Source organism: Mastigoproctus giganteus, chromosome 4 (assembly GCF_048544385.1).
Source record: "Mastigoproctus giganteus isolate SK-2022 chromosome 4, ASM4854438v1, whole genome shotgun sequence".
Taxonomy (NCBI): domain Eukaryota; kingdom Metazoa; phylum Arthropoda; class Arachnida; order Uropygi; family Thelyphonidae; genus Mastigoproctus; species Mastigoproctus giganteus.
In genome coordinates this window covers 165,139,915-165,152,587 of record NC_143578.1, presented here as the reverse complement: position 1 = coordinate 165,152,587, position 12,673 = coordinate 165,139,915, and the positions used below count along the sequence as shown (strand labels likewise).

The 12,673-nt window shown below is 34.0% G+C and overlaps 1 protein-coding gene across 2 annotated transcripts in view; it reads left to right on the top strand.

The window, feature by feature from the left end:
* The window catches only part of LOC150087167 (protein white-like), a 100,082-nt gene that overhangs the window by 40,844 nt on the left and 46,565 nt on the right, over positions 1–12,673 (top strand). For both annotated transcript variants that reach the window (XM_090373000.1, XM_090373001.1), the window contains exons 9-10: positions 966–1,071; positions 5,526–5,657. In XM_090373000.1, coding sequence (XP_090229126.1) covers positions 966–1,071; positions 5,526–5,657 — 238 coding nt within the window. The remainder of the gene's footprint in view (positions 1–965; positions 1,072–5,525; positions 5,658–12,673) is intronic.

Sequence of the window (12,673 nt, the reverse complement as noted above, 5' to 3'; positions counted from 1 at the left end):
TCGTACAATTGTATTAAATATTGTAATTTTCAAAGGATAATGATTAAACTCTAACATGAGATTTTTTTCAAATACATCTTCTCCTAAAAGCAGTGTGCACATTCAACTAATTCAAAATGCTCACCAAAAGTTTTAAGATTGCTTAAAAGTTCTACCCATGAGTTATTCTGGATTTATCAACCTGGAAAAGCAGCTTTTGAGAGCGCAATACATTCTAAAGGCATAATGTACTTATACTGATATGTGTGAAAAGCTTAGATGCTGCTATAATAATAATTCAGATTTAATTTTCTGCCTTTGTGTAGTGTGCATTTTTTATTAATATTATTATTATTCATGTCTGCTCAAAAGTTAGCCAAAAATTTTTTAGAATGTATGAGACCCCTTTCTTATTTTATGTTGCCTTAGGAAGGATTTCTGTTCGTTATTCTCTGTTTTGAATTTTATCAGTTGTGTATATTTAGGCATGCATTTTTTTTTCATTTTATTGAGAAATTATATAATTATTTTGAGTAATTTTGTTTTAAGTTGTTACACAATTATTATTATTAGCTTTATGGTGCAAGAAAGCCTGAGGCTTATGCTGCACCAACCAAAAAAATAAAATTTCTGAATTACCCTGAGAGAGAGAGAGAGAGAGAGAGAGAGAATGAGAATGAGAACAAGGGCCAGAAGTAGAAGGGGAATAACCAAGAAGGAGAAGAATGATGATCTCCAGCTCAGGACCCTGGATATTATCATTCTTTTAACACAATAGGAACTTGATTTCATTGTCTTTGTTGGTATTTTTTATTAATGTAATGAAACCAAAGTTCCTTCTTCGGTAATATACAGTATTTTTTGCAGCTTAAAGCAGTCTCTTTTAGAAAATTGGTGCATACTATTAATATTATTATAGACCTAAATAGCTAGAGAGGCATTTAGAGTTTTTCTGAATTATTTATTACTGATTGCATTTATTACAGGTATAAAGCCTCCTGGTGTATGCAACTAAGAACATTATTGTGGAGAGCATGTTTAAGCACATCAAGAGAACCAATGTTGACCACTATACGTGTGGCTCAAACAGCAGTGAGTGTTTTTAGAGCAATTGCACATTTTTTTGGAAGAAGGGAAAGGGGGGGGATCACCTTCCAAAATCAAATATCGTGTGTCTATTGTGGTAAATTTTTTGTATGATTTGTAGATTATTTTTTAGAACAATGATTAGCAATTTGTTGTTTTGAATTTGCTGTTAAACATTTTTAGGTGTTAAAATAGAAGTGTGAGCATCTCTTCACTACAAATTATTTTTGGTTGTATATGTTTTTTTTAAAAGCTAGTCACCAGGTATGGATTTACAATATCATGGTTTTATTATTTATATTTATATGGCCCAAAATGAGCCTTATCACATCTAACTTGAAATAACTAGTTTATTAAGAAAACAATACAATACAACTATATTAAAAGTATTTATAAATTTTTCTTTGAATAATAGGACTTGCCTGTAGGTCAAGTGACTTGACCTATAGGGTTGAATCATAATTAACTACATACTTTTATTTAAAGAAAAAAGGATGAAAACTGATTTATTGTTGGTTCAACAATAAACTAAACACAAGGTGAAAATTGCAATTAAAAGTTATTTTCCCAACATTTTTCAGATTAATGTCCTTGTGCCCCAATACATACAAGATGTGATAAGGAGGAGGGGGGGGGAAAACTTAGGATACTGAATAATGTTTGAGAAAATAATATTAGCAGTGGCAAATGATGCAATGCAAGGAAGAAAACTTATACAGCATCTGTCAGAAAAACAAGCTAGTTTATATATGTGATGCATTACATTTCAGGCGTGCTTTATTTGTTTTCATAAATTAAATTATTTTTGTTACATTTTCTGTGATTAATAGCAGTGAAAGGCAAATATAGTTGTTTCCTTATCAATTAATTACTAAGACTATAACTTCATAAAAAATTTAATAAAACTTTAAAATTATTATTCTCCTCCCATATACTTTTTTTTAACTCTCTCTCTCTATATATATATATATATATATATATATATATATATATCTTGCATTCACCAGTCTTATATAACAATACAAGCAAAAATATACATAGACTGTCTAATTGCTGGATTTCTATTGATTCCCATTTCCCACAGCATTTTAATTAAATTTGAATGAATGAACAAATATTTTTAAAAGGTCCAAATATTAAATTGTTTGAAAAATCCATCTACTGGGAGTCAAATTGTTACATGTGTACAGACTGATAGATGTGGTGAAGACAATATGTGCGTATATATAAATATATATATAAAATATGCAAAAGCTCATAATAATTTATCTAATCCTTCCATAAATTTATTTATGCTATCCACTTCCCACAGCATCAAATGAAAATTTGTTTAAAAGCTCAGCCATTCTCTGGTTGATAGCAAATTTTCACACATGTAACCTGCAACCATCTTTTCACACATGTAACCTGCAACCATCTTTTTCAATTTAAGTTTCTTTACATCCAAAAAAATCACAAAACTTTCTACCGATGACCAACAAACTGAATTGACATAAATTTATTAAATTATTTATTTTATTGTATTAAAATTACCAATTATTAAATTGGTAATTTTAAATTTATGTGAATTCAGTTTGTCGGTTGTCGCTAGAAAGTTTTGTGATATGCAACCTGAAGCTCAAGGTCTGTTTTCCAAAATCCAAAAAAAGAGTTAGGATGCAATCAGCAATAAGTTTATTCAATTTATATAAAGCTTTAAACACTGTGATCAGGTCTCTTCATACTGCTTAGTTTCCAGATACTACAGTTTACAGAACTGAGTCTTTCTTTCTTTCTTCATATGATTAATATTTTGTCCCCCTGATTAATCTGATTGCTATTCTCTGCACCTGTTCCAACAGATCTACATCTGCCTAAAATGAGGTTTTTCTGACATGTGTGAAGTAGTCAAGATGATGCCTTACAACGGGGTAAACATTTCCTTGTCCCTACTGACTAAACTCCTATATAACATTCACAGAACCCCCAGCAGTCTGTCTACACTGCTCAGATAACTTCATGTCAGATTCTATAATTACCCCTGGTCTTTTTTGTTCTACACCACCTTGAGTATGGTACCACCCAATTGGTACTTTATTATGGGATTACTGCTAGCTATGTGCAGTACTTTGCATTTGTCAATGTTAAACCTCAATTGCCATTTCACAGCCCATCTACCTAATTTCTCTAGGTCTTCCTGCAGTAATACATTCTGCTTACCTGTCATTAGTCACCCTGTCAGCATCGGTATTATCAGGAAACCTAGACATTAAATGTAATATGCCTTCATCAATATATTAACAGAAGGTTAATACGAAGGCTGCGCAATAAAGGGGCACCTCCGTAGCCAGGTGGGAAGGAGCAGTAGTGCGTAGCACATGCTTCTTGATTAGACCGGGGTTCGACCCCATCACCACCAAATATGGCGGATGTGGAAAGGTCAGAGAATGACCACCGCATATTCCTGGAGCAATATGGCCTTAGTTGCTAATGCTCCTAAAAACCAAATAACAAACAAACAAATAACAAGTTCAATAAAGAATGGTCATAATTTTTCATGAACAACCATACTGCTTGCTATTTCTAGCTGAGCATCTCAAATTTTGTTTCTATCTCAAGAAACCATCATCTGAATCATATTGAAATATTAAAAGAAGTTTATGGTGAATGTATGCTTCCACATAGAACAGCTCACTATAGTTTAGTGTTTAAAGATGGATGTGATTCAATCGCAAAATCGGCAATCCTGGAACTCCAACAACTGCTGTCACCACAGAAACCACAAAGACTACTTTTGTAATTGTAAGAGAAGATTGTCGTATAACAGTAAAGCAACTGGCAGAGATGTTGAGAATGTCAGTAAGAAGCATGCACAGTATTCTCCATGACCATTTGAATATGATATGTTTTTGCATGCTGGACTCGAAGAATACTCGCACCTGAGCAACAGCAAGTTCACATGGAGGTTTGTCAGGTACTACGATGGATGGTTACTGAAGATGGTGAGGTTCTGCAGAAGGTAGTAACAGCAGATGAGACATGGCTTCATTTTGACCCAGAGAGCAAGCAACAAAGCTCTGTTTGGAAATCTATGGAAGTCATCACCAACACTGAAAAAAACCCCAGTTGTGGCTTCTGCAGGAAAGGTTATGGTAATCTCTTTTTTTGACATTCAAGGAATAGTTCACCTGCATGTTGTGGCAAGTCATATGACTGTTACAAGGACCTTAATACATACTTTTACTGCACATTTTGCAGGATTACGTTCATTGCAAACTACTACAACTGCACACAGGTGGGTGGATGCTGCATCACGACAATGTGACACCTCACATTGCTCATGCTGTCAATATGGCCTTAGTTGCTAATGCTCCTAAAAACCAAATAACAACATAACAACAGCTCATGCTGTCATTAACTACTTAGCCAGCATTAATGTTAGATGTGATTGCACCCTGTGATTTTTTTTTTGATTTTTTTTTATTTCTAAAGTTAAAAAAGAGCTGTGAGGAAAATGTTTTTCCACCATGTTTTTGATGAAGAATGGCAGAACTGTTAAAATGCATTTCATCAAATGGAGACTACTTTGGAAAAGACCATCAAATTGACCTAGAGAGTAATTCCTTTCTGCATTGTTTGACCACTGTCCATTCTGAATCTCTGTACAGCATTCTATTTTCCATTTTACAGGCCTTTAAAGTGATAACTTTCATTTTTCACTTCTGAATATGGATCCACTCTTCCTAAAGAGAATTATGAATATAGTGTGAAACAGTTTATTAAAATATTTAAGAAATGCAGATTATTATATCAGAGAAATCATGAAATTTTTAAGCATAAATTTTAGTGCTTGATAAAATTACATTGTGTTAAGAGAATGGCAGAAACGTTGAAGTAAGTGCATTTCATCAAATGGAGAACTACTTTGGAAAAGACCATCAAAATATGAATGATTAATAAAATTATACATTGTGAAAAAAAAATTGATTATTCTTTATTGAAAAGCTCTTATATATAAGGTAATAGAGCTTGATCAACAAAACACAATCTCTCAATGCAAGTTTCATGTGAATTTTTGTGTCCTCATTGCTCATTCATGAACATGTCATGAGTATAATTTGCTTGATTTTTCTATACAATGCCGTTTCCCCCTTGGTAGCACTTCATAGAACTGTTTTCGTGTCATTCATTTCTGCATTGTGTGACTACTGTCCATTCTGAATCTCTGTACAGCATTCTGTTTTCCATTTTACAGGCCTTTAAAGTGATAACTTTCATTTTCCCCTTTTGAATATGTATCTACTATTCCTAAAAAAAAAAAAAAATTATGAATATAGTGTGAAACAAGGTACAGTATATCAAAATATTTAAGAAATGCAGATTACTATATTAAATCATGAAATTTGTAAGCATAAATTTTAGTGCTTGATAAAATTACATTGTGTTAACTGGTTTTCATGCAATCTTTAATTTGTTTCTAGGCAGTTGCATTACTCATATCTGCTATTTACTGGGGGCAAGAATTAAATCATGAATCAGTCATGAATTTAAATGGAGTTCTTTTTCTTTCCTTAACAAACATGACCTTTCAGAATATGTTTCCTGTAATAACTGTGAGTATCCTCAACATATAAACATATACTTTGTTTCATTTTACTTACAATATCAAGATTTTTATTCCATGTATAAGAGTACACATAAGGGCATTTAATTTATTTAGGATGCTGTCCACTCACTTTCAGTATAATTGGGCTTTATTATGAAAAGTTTTTTCTAATTGTGAATCAAAAATATTTACATGTGACTTTGCATGAGAAGTTTCCAGTGGTGTTATTAATTGTTTTTTTTTTTTTTTTTTGGCTGGTGGACACTATTTTTATATTTTTAAGAAGTTGGAAGGTGCCAGGAAAAAAAAAAAAAAAAAAACCTATATAAAATATTAAAAATAAGAATTTACACACACACACACACACACAAATTCTTTAGTGTTAAAGTATCCTTATTTAGAGCTGCCCATCCCACTGTCCAGTGGGACGGGCAGCTCTAAATCGAAGAAAAATTTATTGGTGTACATATAGTCCACAACATAGGAAAGAAAATGGTGTGGGGGGAGATTAAGTTCACTTATCCTCCACTAAGGGTAAAAATGGCACTGTTGAGATGTTGAAGATTGGAGGAAAGGTGTTGCTGATGGACTATCATTAAAAAATGATTGTTAGGAATGATTGCAATTGCAAGTTGATAAGATCAAGCAGATGGGATAGCCATGATGTTGCCAGGACTGACCAATCATTTTATCATTAGAGAAATGCCTTCAAAACAGGTCTTTCATGAACTGAGAAATGAAACATATTTTTGTGTTTGTGCATGATATACAGGGTATATGCGAATTATCTTTACTTTAAAAAATAACTTTATTGAAAGACTTAGAATTCCCATTCAGGCAACATCCAACAGAGAAATTCAAATTTTTTTTTTCTCACAGTCACAAACACTCAATGTGGGCACTGTTAGTCAGGTGCAAAATATCCAGATTATATTCCAATTCCTGCCATGTACGCTGCAGCATGTTTGTGTCAACATTTTCAATTTCAACTATGATTCTTTTCTTCAATTTGTTACTGTCAGCCACCAGAGTTTTATACACATGGTCTTTAACATGCCCTCATAAAAAGAAATCATAGGGCATGATATCTGGTGATCTAGGAGGCCAAGGTATGGGACCACCACACCAAATCCATCAGTTCTGGAATTTCTCATTGAGGGACTTGTGCACAATCAAGCACCAGCATGGTGCTTGATTGTGCACAAGGTTGCACAATCAAGGTTGTACCAGGTTGCAGTTCTTCTAGCTGTGGATAGACAAAGTTTTCCAGTGTGTCTAAGTAGTTGTTAGAGTTGATTGTTGATTCGACAAATAAAAAAGGTCCAATCACATGATCATGAAACAGACCACACATTAACTTTGGGGCTGTCTCTAATGTACTCTGTCATGATGTGTGGGTTTTCTGATCCCCAGATTCATACATTTTGTTTAACTGTTCCCAAAATGTGGAATGTGGCTTCATCTGTGAACATGATTTTTTACAGAAAAACATTATCTGTGTCAACTCGATCAAGCACAGTGATTGAAAATTGCTTTATGGGCAACCCTATCATCTTATGTAATCCCTTGCCTTGCAGCAGTTGCAATTTGTAAGGGTGCAGCTTCAAACGTTTTTGTAAGACCTGATGTACAGTTGAATGAGGCAACTGCAACTGAGGAGCTGCAGCTCATGTTCACTTGTGTGGACTGCAAAGAAAGACCTCTCATATGCACTCAACATTTTCAACTGATGCATGAGACCACCCTTCACCTTTCTTGTGCTCAACACTCCAATGTCTTTAAAATTTTTGTACTAAGCACGCGTCAATGGTCTTGATGGTGGGTGTTCTATTATAATGTCTTCTAAAATTTCGTTGGACCTGTATGTCATATTTCATTTTGATAAACCACTCCATGCACTGTGCTTTCTCCTGCAGATTCATGGTGACTGACTGACTTGAGCCAATCAGCTGTTTTACTGGTGCTGAATGTGACACATGTGCTTCTATCTACTGGTACTCAGTGAAACGGCAAAAGTTTTTCTATAAAATGAGACCAATATATTGTTCTGCGACTCCCAATTAAAATTTTATTTACAATCAAAGTTGTAAAACTTTGAGTGTAAATAATTGATGAGATAATTAATAATATGAGATAATTCTCATACACCCTAATAGTATTCGTGTAGGATATATGAAATATTTTGCATAAACACTAAGAATTTCAGGTACTCATTAGTGGAGCACATGGGCCTGTAACCTCTTGCAGCAGGCTCATGTGCTGGATTTAGGCTGGCAGTCCTCAAAGAAGATTGGTCCAATGGCAAAGGAAGTGGTGAAGAAATACTAAATGGTTACTTTTGGGAAGTGTAAAAACACTATAAAACTATATGTACCTGTGCATCAGGTTTTTTTTATGCCCAAATTAACAGTTATAGGTCTACTTACTCAAAGTGAAGAGAGACCTTGTCCCTCCCCAACTGTTCCAATTTCACTTTCATGTATGCTATGAATTGAGGATAAATGTCTTGTACTCTGTATTATCAACTTTTAAGTTCTTGTAGTATGTGAATTTTTTTTATGGATAATACTGAAGCACCTCCAGTAACACCATCCATGCTGTGAAAACAGGCAACCAGTACATTATTATTTCTGACATGGATTGGGATATGTAAACTTTTTTTTTTTTTTTTTTTTTTTTTTTTTTTAAATTCTGTTACCTGTGTGGATTATACATATGCCAAATTTCACTTTGTTCTGACCATTAGACAGACCCCCTCTAGCTAGCCTTGCTATTCTCAAAGAAGAGTGATCCAATGGCAGAGGAAGTGGTAAAGAACACCAAATGGTTACTTTTGGGAAGTGTAGCAGAACTGTGTGTACCACATAGGGGATTTTTTCTGATGAAAGTGGACCTTGTCCACTCCAGTTATTCCATTGCCATTGGTTATCCACTTTCATGTATGCTATGAATTGAGGATAAATGTCTTTTGTACTCTGCATCATTCACTTGAAGCAACTTCAGTAACACCTATGCTGTGAAAGCAAGAAACTAGTAAATTACCATTTCTGCCATGGTGTAGAGGGTATGTGAACTATTTTATTTTAGTTTTTTTTTACATTCTGTTACTCGTGTTGTCAATTATCCATACACCAAATTTCACTACAGTCTGACCATTACAGCTTACTCCAGAAAGCTGTGAATAGGGATACTTTAATTATATAGATGCTGTATATAGCCACTTATTTTTATGTGTTATATATAAATTGCTTATATGTTTTTTATATATGTATATATTGCTTCAATGCTTGCTACAGTATTTTCTGTTTAAGATAATACTGCAAAACATATATGTTTTCTAAGCAAATCTGCTTTCTAAGCAAAGATGTAATGTGGAAAACTTCATTTGATTCTTATATATTAAAAATGCTTCCTATATACTTTAACTGAAATTCATTATTCTTCTACAAATTTTTAGGAAAAATATGTATAGGAGCTTGTTTTATTACTATCAATAATACAACATTATTTCAACAGTGCAAGCAAGAGAAAGGGGAAAAATTAAATGCTTTTAAGACACTTAAACACTTTCTTTTGAACCCATGTAATTATCTCAGATATTTGACACTGAATGTTGTTTTCAACGAGATTATCAAAATTAGGTGTATAATTAAGGTTGTTCATACTGATTGTTCATAATCAGTTATGAACAATCAGTTCTTGCTTTTAATAAACTTCACTACAGAAAAGAGAGATTCATACCAAGTAGGTAGATCCAAAATAGCAATTTATTTTCAGAACAGCATTTTTAAGCAAATTATAGTTTTTTTAACTTGTGGGTTAGCCATTCACTCAGTAATAGAATACTTTTGGATTTTTCTATACTAACATGGTAAAGAGGCAACAAGACAAAGCAATACTTTCATCTGATTACATTGGTTGTTATCAATTTCCTCCATGAAATAATTTCCACAGATTCTCATAGAAAATATGTTGAAAAACTGAGATGTGTGTTTAAAAAGTTCTTGTCACCCTCAGTTTTCAAATATCATAGGCTAATGTATGACCAAAAACCAAGAACTGTAATTAGTTTAATCATCTTTTCCATCTATTTTATCTATTTATTTTTTTTAGAGCATTCGGAAGCTTTCTACAACATTTGAGAATGTTCTAGAATGTTGTTACGTGTGGAAGAGAGATTGAGATGTTTCTTCAAGGTTCTATAACTTTTGATGGCGTTCTCTAGAAACATTGAGTCTTCTAGAAACTTCTCTACCAGTATATATATATGAATGGATTCTGCAGCAAGCAAGCATTTTCGCATTTCAAAAAGTATGTGTTTCAGAGAGTGTGTTGGGTAAACAAGTGTTTTAGTGAATTAGTGTTTGCAAACAAGTGTTGTGTGCATTAGTGTAAATCGTGAACTATGCTTAAAATAAAAATTTACAATTTCTTGGTGGGTGGGCTGGGTTATCAGCTGTACATGAAATGTGTCACATTTTTGCTGAAATAAGCCTGATAGACTTTTCTACATTTTCAGAGAAGTGGTATTCAAATTGCAGCAGAAGCCAATGTCACAACTTGTGAGAAAAACTTATGAACCCTATTTTCGATGTAAGGTCAGAGATCAAGATAAAGAATGTGCTTAACAGATTTTCTATAGTTCATGTTCAAGGCTCTATGATTAGAGGTAATCATAAATTGATGGCAGCAAGAGGATCAGAGTGGAAGCAGAAGGTGCTAAGAATCTCTGGGTACAACCAGGCTGCCATGCACGGAAACTGAACTTGGCCTGTTACAATGTAAGATCACTCATCAGTGAAGACAGGATATTAGAGCTGGAAAAGGAATTAGAAAATGTGAATTGGAATATCATCGGTTTGGCTGAAACAAGAAGAAGAAATGAATCACTTATAAGTTTATCAAGTGGAAATCTGCTGTACACCAATGGAAACAGTGAAAGCAGTGAAGGTGGAGTTGTTTCTGGTCCATAAAGATTTAAAAAACAACATTTTGGAATTCAAAAGTACATGACCAAGGGTGTCAAGACTAATATCAAGATTCCTAAGAAGTACAAGCTAAAGGTTATAATGATTTATGCACCAACATCGAGCCATGATGATGAAGAGGGTGAAGAAATGTACACCGAAATTGAGTCTTCTAGATGAGCAGAAAACCCACTACACTATTATTATGGCGGACTTCAATGCTAAGGTTGGAAAAAGACAAAACAGCGCAGAAAGGGGAACTATAGGAAATTTTGGAATTGGTGAAAGAAATGAAAGAGGCGAAAGACTTGTGGAATTTGCAAAATCTCAAGGATTGTCAGTAATGAACACTTTTTTCAAGAAAAGGGTGAACAGAAAGTGGACATGGAAGAGTCCAAATGGATTAACAACTAATGAAATTGACTTCATCCTCACTAACAGAAGATATATTTTGAATGATGTTAATGTCCTGAATAAGGTAAACGTTGGAAACGATCACAGAATGGTAAGATGTATACTTGATATAGATGTAGGAAAGGAAAGGAAAAAACTGACTCGAGTAAATAATGCAAAGGTCTTTGAGATAACAGAAGAGAAGAAAAAGCAGTATGTGCTGGAACTTAAGAACAAGTTTGAACTTCTAAACAGACTGCTCAGGACCAAGATATCGACGAGGAATATTATAACTTTCTGAAAGTGATAAAGCCCAAAAAACCTATAGGGAAAAAGATATCAAAAGAAGAAAAAATTAGTCAAGAAACACTTGTTATGATGAACTGAAGGCAAAAAATGAAGAGCAAGATAAACACTGACAAGGGAAAAATTGAGTATACTGAGTTATGCAAAGACATTAGGAAGAGACTCAGAGAGGACATAAGAAGATTTAACACAAGAAAAGTAGAACAAGGATTAAGGGGAAACAAAGGATTTAAATCAGCAGCCATGAGCAGTAATACAGAAAGACAAATGATACTGAAACTGAAGAATAGCGATGGTGTACTTATAAACAGCAGAGAAGGCATAATTCAAATAGCAGAAGACTACTATAGAGAATTATACAAGGAGCGAGGGAATGATGCCAGCAGTGGGAAAGATGGATTGCAAATTAGCAACATATACGACATTCCTGATATTCTTCCTGATGAGGTAGAACATGCATTGAAGAAAATGAAGAATCAGAAAGCCCCGTGGGAATATGACGTTACTGTAGAGTTGCTAAAATTGGGAGGAAGAGGCATAACACAAAAACTGTCAAGGCTCTTCACAAAGTGCATTAGAAGAGGTGTGACGCCTAAGCAGTGGAATAATGCAATCATGGTTTTGCTGCATAAGAAAGGAGATAAATCAGAAATTGGAAATTATAGACCAGTTAGCTTGTTATCCCACATCTACAAGTTGTTCACAAGGATCATTACTAACAGATTAGAAAGAATACTTGATGAGAATCATCTGAAAGAGCAAGCTGGCTTTAGGACAGGATTCTCAACTATGGATCACCTTCACGTAATATCACAGCTAATGGAGAAAGCAAATGAATATAAAACACCATTATGCCTGGTATTTGTGGATTATGAAAAGGCATTTGACTCCATACAGCATAAGGCAATGTTTTGGGCACTGGAAAGACAAGGCATAGATATCCCACATATTATGATTTTGAAGAAAATATATGAGAATGCTACCTCCCTTATTAGACTAGACAAAGACAGTAATAAATTTAAAATTGAGAAAGGAGTTCGACAAGGAGACACAATATCTCCGAAGCTGTTTACTGCTGCGCTTGAGGAAGCTTTCAGAAGATTAGACTGGTCGCAGAAAGGAGTCAATGTAAACGGAGAGTACCTAAACCATTTACGATTTGCAGATGACATTGTGGTCATAAGCCACGATCCCAAAGAATTAGAGGAAAATCTTAATCTGTTACGCACAGTTAGTAAGGATTTTGGACTAAAGATGAATATGGCTAAAACAAAAGTAATGATGAACAAGTATGCCCCAGAAAGGGAAATAATTATTGAAGGAGCAGTAATTGAAAAGGTGGAGTCATATACTTATC